Here is a 13,377-nt window from a genome sequence, read left to right as displayed (position 1 = left end):
ACTCATGCCCTAACAAACTCCCCTGTAATTCTATAACAACGAAGTTACTCCAAAACACACACACACAAAAATTGAAATGCATGTGGAAAACACAGAGAAAATCAGCAAGTGACAACCACATCTACATAATAAAGGCACATTCCAGGGACAGGTGACTCCCAAAGGATTCAGTTAGAGATTTGCTACATGTGCACAAAATATGGGTCTCAAAGAAGATGAAATTTCGAACAGATTTCTTTCATTTGATGTGGAAGCTGTTCCTTTGTTTATAGGAGCCTCCTGAGTGATTAGGAATCAATTTAAACTAAACAAAGAGTAGAGACCTAAAATAAGATTGCCTTTAGTAAGTGTTTGAAAGAAATCAGCTAAATTGTTTAAGCAACTGTGATTAAATAATGTTAAAACTATTCAAGGTTATTATTAAGGTTCACCAATGAGTACAGGAGGACTTCAGACAGGAAATCAGAGCACAGACAGCAGTTTGTGCCACGTCAGTGTGAACTGGGATGAAATCAGCACCAATTCTGCTCATGAGAGACGCAGCTGTTTGTGACCAGGTTTTAACAAGCTGTTCTGAGTGGGGGCAATCTGATGTGTCCACTCCCAAATGCAATTCCTGCTCGTGGAAGGTGTCCCTGCCCAAGGCAGGGGCTGGAACCGGCTGAGCTTTCAGGTCCCCTCCAACCCAAACCCCTCTGTGATTCAAATAAATGACAAAGTGCAGGAGCAACAGTTTCCTTGCACGTGTATTAATTAGAGCATTAACAATAACAGGTATTTCTTATTGGCTTTCTCTGAAGTGCTCCATTTTGGGGGTTGGTCTCATTTTCCTCTGAGGACAGCCCTTTCCCTGGGATATCACTGGGGAGGAAAGCAGAGCTGAAGCACATGGTGCTTCATGGCAAAGGCTTCACTTTCTAGGAGGAGCCTGCAGGGCTGTGAGCAGGGCAGCTGGAAATCCCTCCCATTCCTGGCACTGCCCACCTCCCTCTCACCTGCCACTGTGGGTTTTCTGCCCACTGCTTGAAAGCCCTCAAAATCCAACCCCAAAATCCCTTTTTGTCACACTGAGAACGTTCCTACCTGTGTTGTCTCCCGACTTTGGGCTGAGCAGCTGCTTCTGGGAGCCAGGCTTAGGCAGCCCCTCGAAGCTTTTGCGAGGCCAGGAGTTGGAGAGGTTCATGGGATTGTCCTGGGCCCTCCTTGGAGATGCAGCTGGAGAGGAGAGGTGCTTGGGGCTGTTCCTGGGGGAGGACAGGGGGTAGCAGGGCAGGATGAAGGTGCCCTGGCTGGCACTGAGGCCTTGGAAGGACACGGTGGGCTCTGCCTGAGTGCAAAACCCTCTCTGGGTCTTGCTGGGAAAATTTAGGCTGGAAGAAACTGGGCAAAGGAAAACAGAAGAGTATTTGTGATAATAAGCTCTTATAATAATAATAGTTTACAATCAAATAATGCACCACAAAAATAATTCACAGTGAAATATCACACTGTAACAATTTACAAGGAAACAATACGCCATAAAAATTTGCAATTAAATAATACACCACAGTAATTTATAATAAAAGAATACATCATAGAAATAATTAAATAATACACCATAATAATAATTTGCAATGCAGTAACACACCATCTAGACTGTCAAAGCCTGAAGGTTTTACCCAAGCAGGCAAATCAGGTACCTTCATTTTGCACTTTGCATTGCCCCTCCAAATGTGAGTTTAAGCCTTAAACTATTTCTCAGGCTTGTTTTGGAGAACTATATTTAAAATAAAAGGATGACACAAGTAGGTGAAACACAGTTCTGATTCTTTTACAGAAAAGGTGGTGCTGTAACACCCTGATAGAGTCAAATATCAAAGGTGGGAGCTGTAAATTAACCACTAATGAAAATACACAGGAGGAGGCACAAATATGTCTGACCAGGGACTGGAAAGCCTTTCAGTAACAGCTGTTGTTTCTTAAGGCAGCAAAGAAATCAAGAGGTAATTCCAGAGTGCCATGCACTGACTTAGGACACTGTCACAACCCACATACCTTTGTCCTGCTGGCAGTTGTTCAGTCCCAAAAACTGTAACTCCGAGTCCACACTGCCACTCTTCCCCCGTGCCTGTGGGTATCCAAGTGTCCCACACTTCCCTGAAATTTGGGGCTGGTGAGAGCCCATAGCACCTTCCAAGAGCAAACACAAATGACTGGCTCAGAAACACGTGGTGTTCAGCAAAGAATGCACAACAACATTTCCTGGTGAATTAGGACTCTGCACAGCTCTGAGTGTAAAATCCAAATACACTGCGAGTATTTAATTCCAGAGTCTCTAAGCAACCCCCTAATACAGCTCAGAGGGAAAAAGGGAAAGGACTGGCTGTTCCTCCAGGGCCCTGCTCCAACCGGGAATTGTAGGGGGGCAGAAGAAACCCCGGAACAATCCCCTCTTTGAGCGTGTGACAATAAAGGGAAGCAAACACCTAAAAACCCCCAAACACGGCGAGGGAGCAGACTTGGCAAGGCCTCAGGGCTGCTCACAAAGGGCCACGGGGAGAGAACAAATCAGGTCTGGTCTTGCCCAGGCTCTTGAGGAGCCTTTTGGCTCCTGAAGCACCAAAATGTGTCTGTTGTGTGAGGGCAGCTCGAACCCCGCCCTGCTCACACTCACCAGCACAAACGGCAGAATTCCCAGAGTTCACTTCCACACCGCTCTGGAATAAAGTCCTGGAAGCTCTTTTTCTACTGAAAAATAACTCCTGGCTGGCTGGGACTCCTTGGGAGGGCTGGAGCTTCGGGGAGTGAAGGAAATCACTGGATGCAGAGAACTGTGGGCAAGAGGAGGACAAGCTGTGTGTGAAAGGAAAGCACATTTCCCTGCCCTGGGCAAGCAGCAGGGGCACAGACAGCATTGATAAGTGCAAAACACCTTGGCAAAGGTTGTCTTCTCCCAGATATTCAAATATTTGAAGCATCAGAAAGCATTTCAGTCGTTTTCCAGGTCTTAAAATAATAGAGGTTAGCACTATTCACACATTGAGGGGGAAAAAACTCAGCAAAATAAACTGGTTGAGAATTGTACTATTTTAAGAATTACACTTACTTTAAGAATTAAACTTTAAGAATTACACTTTAAGAATTACATCTTAAGAATTACATCTTAAGAACTACATCTTAAGAATTACATCTTAAGAATTACATCTTAAGAATTACACTTTAAGAATTACACTCTAAGAATTACACTCTAAGAATTACACTTTAAAAATTACACTTTAAGAATTACACTTTAAGAATTACATCTTAAAAATTACATCTTAAAAATTACATCTTAAAAAATTAAATTTTAAAAAAATAAATCTTAAAAATTAAATCTTAAAAATTAAATCCTAGAAATTAAATTTTAAAAATTAAATTTTAAAAATTAAATCTTAAAAAATTAAATTTTGAGTTTTGTTTTTTTTTTTTTTTACTTTTTTTTTTAACATAAATTTTGACATTTTGAATTATGTCCATTAGATGTGGGAGTGTTTAAATAGACAACAAAATCACAGAACAGAACAGCTACTTGAGCTGTGCAAACTTCAGGTTTAGTCAAAAAGCTGGAGCTGGGGATATCAGGAGCTTGTACTGAGAACTGGGCAAAGGTTAGGGGAAAATCTCAGTAATAGCAGTATTTAGCAAAGCAAAGATCATGCTTTAAATGAAGGTTCCTGATTGAATTAGTGAAATCAGTGATTTACATCATCTCCAGGCTGCATTTCCTCCGCTCTCCCCTTTACAGACGAGGCTGCACAAGGAGAAGTCTGAGCAGAAATGGAAATATTTATTCAGTATTGGAAAGAAAAGCACCATGTTCAGCCTGAAAACCCCTTTATTCACATCCTGCTGTGTGAATGGGGCATTTGTAGTCTAACACCTACATAATACATCGATTTATAAAAATAGTTATTTTTCATTTCACTGAACGCCTCAGTTCACCACACAAATGGGATCCTCTGACCGGGAACTTCACAGAAACTCTCGGAATATCAAAGTGCAGTTCTCCATAATTCCATGATCTCCCCAATCCACAGCCTGGCCCACCCAATCCAAGTTGTTTTGGACAGTGAGAGGCCCCCAGAACAGCTCCCAGCTCTGCCAAACCCTCCCTGCTCCAGGAGAAACCTTGGGGTGACTTCACAGATTGCCCCCCAAGTTACGTGTCTGGGTCAGACAAACAGCAGCCAAATGCTCTGGTTTAGTGTCTTTAAAGGGTTTAATTAATGTTGTAATCGGGTTTCACAAAAATATCACAAAGGAAAGCACAGAACTTCAAACCTGGGAGGAGAACCACGACCACGAGCACACACTAATTGGTTTAAAGTTCTTATAATATTTAATCTATCACACAGAGAAATAGGATTGGTTATGGAATATAAACAATATTAAATAAGTAGTTAAATAATGAAGTTTGAACAAAACCTTTGGGTCCTTTCCAAGTAAAGAAGAGACACAAGATACACACCTAAGCCAAGAGAAATTCCACCCCCATATCCTGCCAACAAGGAAAAAAAAATAAACCTCATAATTCAAACTTTTTAATTACGTATTCCTAATTCTCCTGAGACTGTTCCCATTAAAAATGGAAAATGAAGTCACGTGAGGTACCTGTTGGCAGTAAATAAATAAGTGAAGCCTGGTTTTCCATTCAGTGCTTTAAAAGCCAAGCAGTTCCCAGAGGGAGCTGAGCTCCAAGGTCCACAGCTATGTGGGCACTGGTCCTTGGGGGAAACCCTTCCCTGGGCCTGGGAGGGGGTTTGTGGTCAACAAAAACGGCCACGATTTTATCCTCCCCTCCAAAACCACGCTGTGATTTCCTGTTGGCATTTCCCAGGCTCGGGTGGGAGTCGTGTCGGAGTCTCCAGCCTGAGGCACCCTCAGCAAAGCCACCAAAATGCCCCAAAGCTCAAAGCTCCCCATGAAAGCTCCTCCCTGAGAGCCGGGGCTAAAGCTGCTTAATCGGCCTGCAGGGATTAGACTCTCACTGAAGTATTTTAGGACAAGTGCTTAAAGCACAGCACGGTGGGGGAAAACTGATGGGGCCTCCCCAGCAAGCAGGCCCTGAGGGACACCAGGGGCCCTTCTCACAGGGGGACAAAGAGCAGCAGGAAAATGGAGAAGGGTTTGTTCCAGGTTATCCCAGTTGGGATAAAAGAGATGAAACCTTGGCATTCCTGCTTCCGGGATCAGAAAACAGCATTTCCCATCCACACATCTTCCAATCCACAGCTAGATGTCACTTGTATGAGTTCCTGTGGCCTGGTTTCAGCTGGGATGGAGTTAATTTTCCTCTCAGTAGCTGGTGCAGGACAAACTTAGGCCCCATTTTTCCACATGGACAAAGCAATTTATGCAGAAGGAGTAAAGTAAAACACTGCCATTATTGTACAACTCCACTCAGCTGTTCCAGTCCCAGCTACAGGGATAAAAACTCTGCTTCCCTGTGCACAAATTATAATTACAGCATTACTAATTTGCTAAACATGGGCTTGAGGGCAGTGGGAAGTAAAGGCAAACCCAAAGCTGCCAGATGTTCCAGGGGAGTAGATGACAGATCCCAGCAAAGGGATTTCTCAGAAGGGTTCCTATAGATTCCACCATTACCACCACTGTCAGGCACACCTGACTGTCAGGGACACCTTCCACTATCCCAGCTGTTCCAGACCCAGCCAGACAAAAGGTTCTCCTGATCCAACACCCAGCAGCATCAACCACAGGCTCCCAGGAAAAAGACCTACAATACACAAATACAGAATGATATCTCCCCAAAATACTCCTGCAGCCTCCAGAAAGGCCAGAGCTCCCGTGCCAGTGCCACCCCAGGTTCCCAAGAACAGGCAGCCTTATCCCACTGACTCTGTGTGCCTCTGATCCTTGCTAAAACAGAGAGCTGTTGTTCCATAAATCTGATTTCACACTTGCACACCCACTGAGGTCCCCACAAAGCCCAGCTCTGAGGTTCTCTGTTATGGGATCAGGATGGAAATGAGGAGAATTCCACAGTGTTGCCCAGCACTGCAGTTATGGGAGATCACAGAGGTCACAAGTACTTTGTGACAGGGCTGGAAACATCAGAGAGATGTTCAAGTGCTCTTGTTTCCCCCAAAAGGGAACCTTTGGGTACCAAAAGGCACCTCCAACAGCAGATGCACGGTCTGTGTTTCACAGGGGGTAACTCTTGCCCTACAATAATCCCTAGGCATGGTGTTTTCCATACAGCACACTGAATTTCCAAGGAAAACACGGGAAGGCTCAGCTACCAATAGGTCAGTGAGAACTCTGTTAGCTCATTCTGGGGTAACCACCTTGTCCTTCACGTTACAGAGTCAGAGAAGATGAGAGTTCAAAAGGGAATCTGGGATTGCTTGCAGCATTCCTGGACTCACTAGTGTGACCCCTCATGGATGGCAAGGCTGGGAAACCACTGGAGAACCAGGAGGTTTGGTCACAGCAGGCTGAGTTCAACTACTTGAGAAATGTTTCGTCAAGAACCCAATTAACTAGCACTGACAGAATCATGGAATGCTTTGGGTTGGAAGGACCTCAAAGCCCACCTCATCCCTCCCCCTGCCATGGGCAGGGACACCTCCACTATCCCAGGCTGATCCAAGCCCCGTCCAACCTGGCCTTGGACACTTTCAGGGATGGAGAATCCACAACTCTCTGGAGAAGTTGCCAAGCCCTTGGAGTCACTGTGCTTTATCTACCTTTTATTTTTAGTACACATTAACTTACACATGTTTTACTTCACATCTTATCTGATCAGGAAAGTCTAGACATGGCCTTGGACAGCCACTGTGTAACATGACCCTAAAAATCCTGGCAGGAAAACTGCTTTAAACATTAAGCTCCTTCCATGCATCCCTTCAGCCACAGAATGACTCCAGAAGTTAATTTTTAAGCAAATTCATTTCAAAGGAATGTCTGAATTAATAATTAATATTTTAAATGTCAAGTCAAGTACCAGAATTCCATGCATGATAAATGAATTTACCTCACTGGAGGGAGTTAAGGGGAGATCCAGGGCTGCCTTCCCACACACACACTGATTTCTGGATGCCCCCAGCAAAGGAGCTTTATTTATACAGCTCATGGCAATCTCAGTTCAGAAGGGCTGTCCCAAGGACGGGAAATTCTTGGGAAGGAAATCTTCCCTGTGAGGGTGGGGAGGCCCTGGCAGAGGTTGCCCAGAGAAGCTGTGGCTGCCCCTGGATCCCTGGAAGTGTCCCAGGGCAGGTTGGACGGGGCTTGGAGCAACCTGGGCTAGTGGAAGGTGTCCCTGCCCATGGCAGGGGTTTGAAATGTGATCTTTAAGATCCCTTCCAACCCAAACACTCCATGATTCTATGACTGACACTGCATCTCTAAATGCACTCTGAATATCAACAAAACAGAATCCAGAAGTGAACTGCTTTCTCTCCCTCTCTCCAGGGTTGGAAACCTTGGGCACTCCTCCCACTTTACAGGGATAAACACAACCACGTGCACAAAAGGTTAATTCCTTTAGAAAAGGACCATCTCCAGAGCACCTTCCCCCATTCCAAGCTCCAGCCAGGCTTTGGTGCCTGTATTAACTTGCTTTGTGTTCAGAAAACCACACAGAGCAGCAGCACAGGGCTCAGCCCAACCTGCCTGGAGAGCACTGGCAACTGATATTTCTACAAGCTGTCTTAGTCAATACTGCAAAACTGCTTCAAAAAGGAAACCCTTCTTGCTCTGGAGGTGTTTCCTACATATCTTGGTGTCCAGAGCCTGTTTGTAGGCATCCCAAAGGAACTCAGCTGCCTGATTCATCAACTCAAAAAGACACAGATCTCTTTAGGGGCCTGAGTTAAAGGTAACACAGACACCAAGGAAGGGATGAGCACATCTGCATTCAGGTCTAGACATGAACTTTGGGGTTTTACAGTACAGAAACATGAACTCACGTTTATTTATGCTCTTGAGTTTCCCAACAGCCTGGCTGCAGAGGAGCACTCACTGTCCATGACCTCATCCAGCACAGCAACAAGTTACCAAGCAACTGGGAATTAAATTCTCACTATGTAAATGTGGCAGGAGGAATCTCCTCTGCACAGCCTTTGATTTTCTGGGATCTCTTTGCTTCAGCTCAATCACAGGAGGTTGAGACATGATAAATCAAACGTCTCCACTTATAAAAACCCCAAAGACCACAGAAAACCCACCACACACCGATACCACACGTGGGGGTTGTATCCAAAACACGTGTCACAGCACCACTGCCAAAGGCAAAACGACCTGGACAATATTCCAGAAACTCCTTCCCTTTCCAGCTGCTGACTGGGTAAGTGATAAAATCAAAACTCAGTCAGAATTGCTGTTCCAGCCTGACCTACATTTTTCCTAGTGAGATCAGCCTGAGCAGCAAGAGCCACCCAGGCATTTGGCAGCCTGCAGGTTTATCCCAGGGCAGTCAAAGAGCCCTGGCTCAGCCCCCACTCCAGAGCTCTGCCTTCAGAGCCTGAGCTGAAGGAATGGGTCAGTTCTCCCCCAGACAGCTTCAGGACACTCTCAGCACTCAGGCAGGTGCTCTCAAACACAAATGTACAAACAAAGGCTGTGTTTTCCCCACTCTTGTGCTCATTCCCTGGGGTTCACCTGTCACTGCTGACATGCCACACACATGTCACTATGGTCAGGCCTAAGAAGTGCCTCGGGGAGCCCAGTAATATCAAAAATTATGTTTATTAAGTGATAAGTTGTTTGGTTAAATCTGATACAAGGAATTCCCAAACTTGCACTCCCAGACAGATGTGAGGGTACAAATCCTTGCACATAAAACACCAGCCATCCCTCCCAAATAGCTGCCACTTAACAAGCCTCTGACAACTTTCCAACTTCCCCTTGGAAATGCCTTAGGATGAAGGATGCCAGGGAGTTACATACCTGCTCCACACCCTTCGGGAACGGCATCCTGACTCCCGAGCCACCTTCCCTGTCTCCGGCCAGCTCGGATTCCCACGGCAGCTTGTTCTTCCCTCTCCCGGCGCTCAGGACTCTCCTGGGGCTCATCCCTTGCTCGGCACACTTGGAGCCGGGGCCGTGCGGCGCATCTTCCCCGCCGGGGCACCCGCAGCGAGCGCTCTGCGTCCTGCTGCCCATCAGCAGCCACTCGGTGTCGGCGCCGGGGGGCTGGCAGCGCCCGCGGCAGTGCCCGGCGGAGGGCAGGGGCAGGCCGTACTCCACGAATCCCTGCTCGCCCAGCCTGGGCAGCGCCTTCCTGGCCAGCCGCGCCCGCACGGCCCGCACGGCCCCCGCGCCGCCCGCCCGCAGCTCCAGGGCGCCCACGGCGCTGAAGAGCGCCTGTGTCCCGCCGGCGCCCATGGCCGCGGCCAGCGCCGCCAGCGCCTCCAGCGCGGCGTGCCGGACCCTGCGCTTCGCGTCCAGCAGCGCGGGCGCCAGCGCGGCCGCCAGCTGCGGCAGGTCCAGCTGCTCGCCGGGGTAGGTGAGCAGCGCGGCCGTGCACGTGTTGAGCAGCTCCTCGCGGAGCCGGGCGCTGCGGTGGCGCAGCAGCCGCTCCTGCAGCAGCAGCCGCAGCACGGCCCGCGGCCCCGCGGCGCCCATGAGGCGCAGCAGCAGCCGGGCGCTGTCCCGGCGCATCGCGGGCTGCGTGTCCCCGAGCGCCCGCGCGGCCGCGGCCACCAGCGGGGCGAGCACGGCGGGCACCCTCCGGCCGAGCCGCAGCGCCAGCAGCCGCGTGGCCTCCAGCGCGCCCCGCGCCACCGCGAAGTTGGGGTCGCGCAGCAGCGCGTCCAGCAGCGCGATGAGCCCGCGCAGGGCGGCGGCGGGCGCGGCGCTCAGCGCGGCCGGGCTGCAGCCCTCCAGCGCCCGCCGCAGCTGCTCCACCGCCTGGGCGCGCCGCCGGTAGTCCCGCGGGTCCAGCAGCCGCGCGCGGAGCTCGGCGGGCACCAGCGGCAGCTCCGCACGGCCGGGCGGGGGCGAGTCGTCCCCGTCCTGCTGCGGGTCGAGCGGCTCCGAGCCCGGCTCGCCCCGCGCGGGGCCGGGGGGCTCCGCGTGCCCCGAGCCCTCCTGCGGGCCGGGCGGCGCCGTGCCCGGGTCCTGCCGCGGGGCGGCCGGGCCGGGGGGCTCCGTGTCCTTCGCATCCCCCCGCGGGTGGAGCGGCCCCGCGCCGGGGCCCTCCCGAGCGGGGCCGGGGGGCTCCGTGTGCCCCGAGCCCTCACGCGGGTCGGGGGGCTCCGCACCCTCCTCAGCGGGGCCGGGGGGCTCCGTGCCCGGAGCCTCCTCAGCGGGGGCGCCGCGCTCCCAGGCGCGGCCGCGGCCCCGCGGTCCGTGTGCGCTGGATGCCGGTGCCGATGCCGGTCCGTGTCCCGGTCCGTGTCCCGGCCCGTGCCCGCCGGGCTCGCCCATGTCCCCGGCCCGCGGCCATGGGGCCCCTCAGGCCCCGCCCGGCAACGCCGCCGTCGCCAGGGGGCGCCGCGCACCGCGCCGACGCGGCGCACACCACGCCGCGGCCACCCGGGGGGGGGACACGCACATATCTCCGCGCCGTCTCCTCACCTCGCGGAGGGTGAAACGGGGCGCGACTGCACCGGTGATGGAGCGCAAAGCGGTTCTGAGGGAGCGGCGGGGACAGGGCACCGCTAGGGAGCGGTGGGGAAGCGAACCAGTAATGCATCCCCCCCGCGCGCGGTGCAGGTGATCCCGGCCGGGAAGGGGCAGGGGTGGGTGTGAGCGGCGTCCCGGGCGCTGATTGGTGGGGCGGGCCGGGCGGAAGTGACGTCGCGGGCGGTGAGGAGCGGAGCGAGCGGCGCTGCGGCCGGGCCGGGCCGGCACCGGGACAGGTGGGACCGGGATAGAGCACCGGGACAAATCACTGGGACCGAGCACCGGGAGAGCCGCGGTACAGCGGGCAGCGCCGCCTCCTGGCGCGGGGTGCAGCGGGAGCGGGCTCGGGTGCTCGGGAGACCCGCCCTGGGGAGACCCCCGTGTGAGCCGGCAGCGGCGGAGCCCGGCAATCCCGGAAGGGTTTGGGTTGGAAGGGACATAAATCCCGTCCCGTTCCACCCCCTGCCGTGTTCAGGGACATCTTCCACAGGTTGCTCCTGGTCCAGCCTGGCGCTGCCGGGGATAAGGGGCAGGGATGAGGGCACAAGAGCCGGTGGTGTTTTCATGGAATCCCGGAATGGTTGGGGTTGGAAGAGGCTTGAATCCCGTCCCATTCCACCCTCTGTATGGGCGACACCTTCCATAGGTGCTCCCAGCCCCGTCCTCCCTGCGGGCACTGTCCCAGCCCGGCTCCCTCAGCCCCGGCGCAGGCTGGCTTGGATTTGGGCACCAGCGCTGAGCACGAACACACGGAGAGCGTCAATTCCGTCAGCAGGGCGCTCTCTGTTTGTATTTCTTTTTTCTTGCCCTTTTTGTGTGCGGGGTGTCGGACCCGAACCCAGCCCGGCTCTCAGGGTGTGGTTGGGGTTTGTGCTGTCTCGGGACTCCCAGAACCAGCCCAGTGGCTTTGCTGCCCCGCGAATTCCGGGCTCTAAATCGGGGCTTGGCAGGCACTGAAATTCCCCCTCGGGGCACAGAAGTGCCCGGAGCTCTCGCTGCTGGTTCCTGCTCTGCACACACGCTGCTTTTTGGCAGAGTCAGATCCCTCAGTGAGCCAGCTCTGCCGGGTAACCTCCTTATTTCCAATAACTTGCTGTTCAGGATGAGGTTTAAGCCCAACCTGGGAGAATCTGACAGCCCAGAGCCCCGGGGTGACCACTGATGTGAGCTGGGGGCACAAACCCCTGTACTGGGGTACAGTCCAGGGCTGGGTCGTGTTCCAGCTGCTGGTTCCTCCTGAGCAGTGGAATAAATACCAGCAAACTGTGGTGTAGGTGTGCATGGGGTGTGAGAGGTTCTACCAGGGTGCTACAAAAACTTCACTTGCTGTAGAGAGACTTAAATATAGTTATTTATAATTATATAGTTATAAAGCTGAGCTGTGACCATTCCTTTTCCCTGCCACGTGTCTGTGTTTGTGCAATCAAGTTTTGACCAGAGCACAGACACAAAGGGGAAATAAAGTGTTTTAGCTGCTGAAGAGCTTTTTTTTTTAATTCATTTTTTTAATTCCTCCAATTTGTGCTGCAAAACTTTGATAGGGAAAACTTTGTATATTATCATGCCTTTTACAGGTGTGCTTAAAATACTTTCAGTTATTTTTTTTTTTTACTGTAGAGCTATAATAGGAGAGCTTCTATATCTTTCCATGGGTAGGAGGTTTCCCTCCCTACCTGTGATCCTTCACATCCCTGTCAGTGCTTTCTACTCTGCATTTAAACCTTGGCAACCCCTTTTGTTCTTTCAGATTAAGCACTTCTAAGTGGGCTCCCTGCAAGGGAGGTGTCAGTTAAGGAGCTCTAAAAATGATGAACTTATTGTTGAGATGAAGGAGTGAGAGCTGGGAGATCATTTGTCGAATTGCCATGAAATCAGCTGTTCAGTGAGGGCTGGGGGGGAACAGTGGGGCTGTTTCTCGTGGTCCAGGAGCTGACACATCCCCCCCTCCACCTCTGTGCAGGGATGGGGCTGAACAAAGTGGTGGGCAGCACCTTGGAATTGCAATGCTGCTGCAATTAGAGCAGGTATCCACGTGCTTCCAGTGGAACCTTTGGGAAGGAGGGTTTTGTGGAGCTGTGGGGAGGAGCAGGACCCTTCCCTCTGCACCCCCTGGTGATGGTGGGAGTGTGGGTGGCTCTCAGGGCTGGGAGGGGGTGAAGTGCTGGTAACTCCAGGGTGTCCACCTGGGTCCTGCTCCCTCAGAAGCTCTGGGAAGCTCCTCAGCAGCTCCCACCGTTGTCTCCTGATGGAGGAGGCAGGCTCAGCTCCCAGCGTTCCCCAGCTCTGGTCTCTGCCCCTTCCACAGGGATGTTGTGGCAGTGAAAGCCATGAGGTGAGGTGAGGCTCTCCTGAGCTCCATGCATCCAGAGCACAGGAGCCTCTGCTCCTGTTTTTCCTGCCCCCCTGGCTCTGTGGGGCTGGTTTGCAGAGGGAAGACATGGAATGGGAATGGAGAGCTGGGCCCTGAGAGGGAGGGCCCTGCCACAGAGGAGAGGGAGAGGGGGGCACAGCAGGGCTGGGCTGCTCCCCAGGAGCACTGAGCAGGCAGGAGTTGGGCTGCACAAAGGAGTTTTAGAACTTTTAAAACTTGGTCTAAAATAAGCCAGTTCTATTCTTCAGTTATCTCTTTATTTTTATTTTAGTCACTGTTCAGTTCTCTCAAATCCCTGATGCAGAGTCATGGAATATCCTGAACTGGAAAGGACCCCCAAGGACCATCCAGTCCAACCCCTGGCCCTGCCCAGGACACCCCAACAATCCCACCCTGTC

The 13,377-nt window shown here is 51.9% G+C and overlaps 2 protein-coding genes across 3 annotated transcripts in view; one reads left to right on the top strand and one right to left on the bottom strand.

The window, feature by feature from the left end:
• The window catches only part of FAM179B (family with sequence similarity 179 member B), a 29,068-nt gene extending 18,658 nt beyond the window's left edge, over positions 1 to 10,410 (bottom strand). Inside the window, exons 1-4 of the mRNA XM_017825433.1 lie at positions 8,929 to 10,410; positions 2,654 to 2,810; positions 2,035 to 2,169; positions 1,084 to 1,380 (exon numbers count right to left, since the gene is read on the bottom strand). Of these exons, the coding sequence (XP_017680922.1) occupies positions 1,084 to 1,380; positions 2,035 to 2,169; positions 2,654 to 2,810; positions 8,929 to 10,410 (2,071 nt within the window). The remainder of the gene's footprint in view (positions 1 to 1,083; positions 1,381 to 2,034; positions 2,170 to 2,653; positions 2,811 to 8,928) is intronic.
• Positions 10,411 to 10,765: 355 nt separating this feature from the next.
• The window catches only part of KLHL28 (kelch like family member 28), a 14,148-nt gene continuing 11,536 nt past the window's right edge, over positions 10,766 to 13,377 (top strand). Inside the window, exon 1 of one of the 2 annotated variants that reach the window (XM_017825517.1) lies at positions 10,766 to 10,844. The gene's annotated coding sequence lies outside the window, so the exon portion shown is untranslated. Of the gene's footprint in view, positions 10,904 to 13,377 lie in introns of both variants that reach the window. The other variant, XM_017825518.1, reaches the window with a different exon arrangement.

The sequence above is a fragment of the Lepidothrix coronata genome, unplaced genomic scaffold, assembly GCF_001604755.1.
Source record: "Lepidothrix coronata isolate B3197 unplaced genomic scaffold, Lepidothrix_coronata-1.0 Scaffold119, whole genome shotgun sequence".
NCBI lineage: Eukaryota > Metazoa > Chordata > Aves > Passeriformes > Pipridae > Lepidothrix > Lepidothrix coronata.
This window is presented reverse-complemented; position numbering and strand designations above follow the sequence as displayed.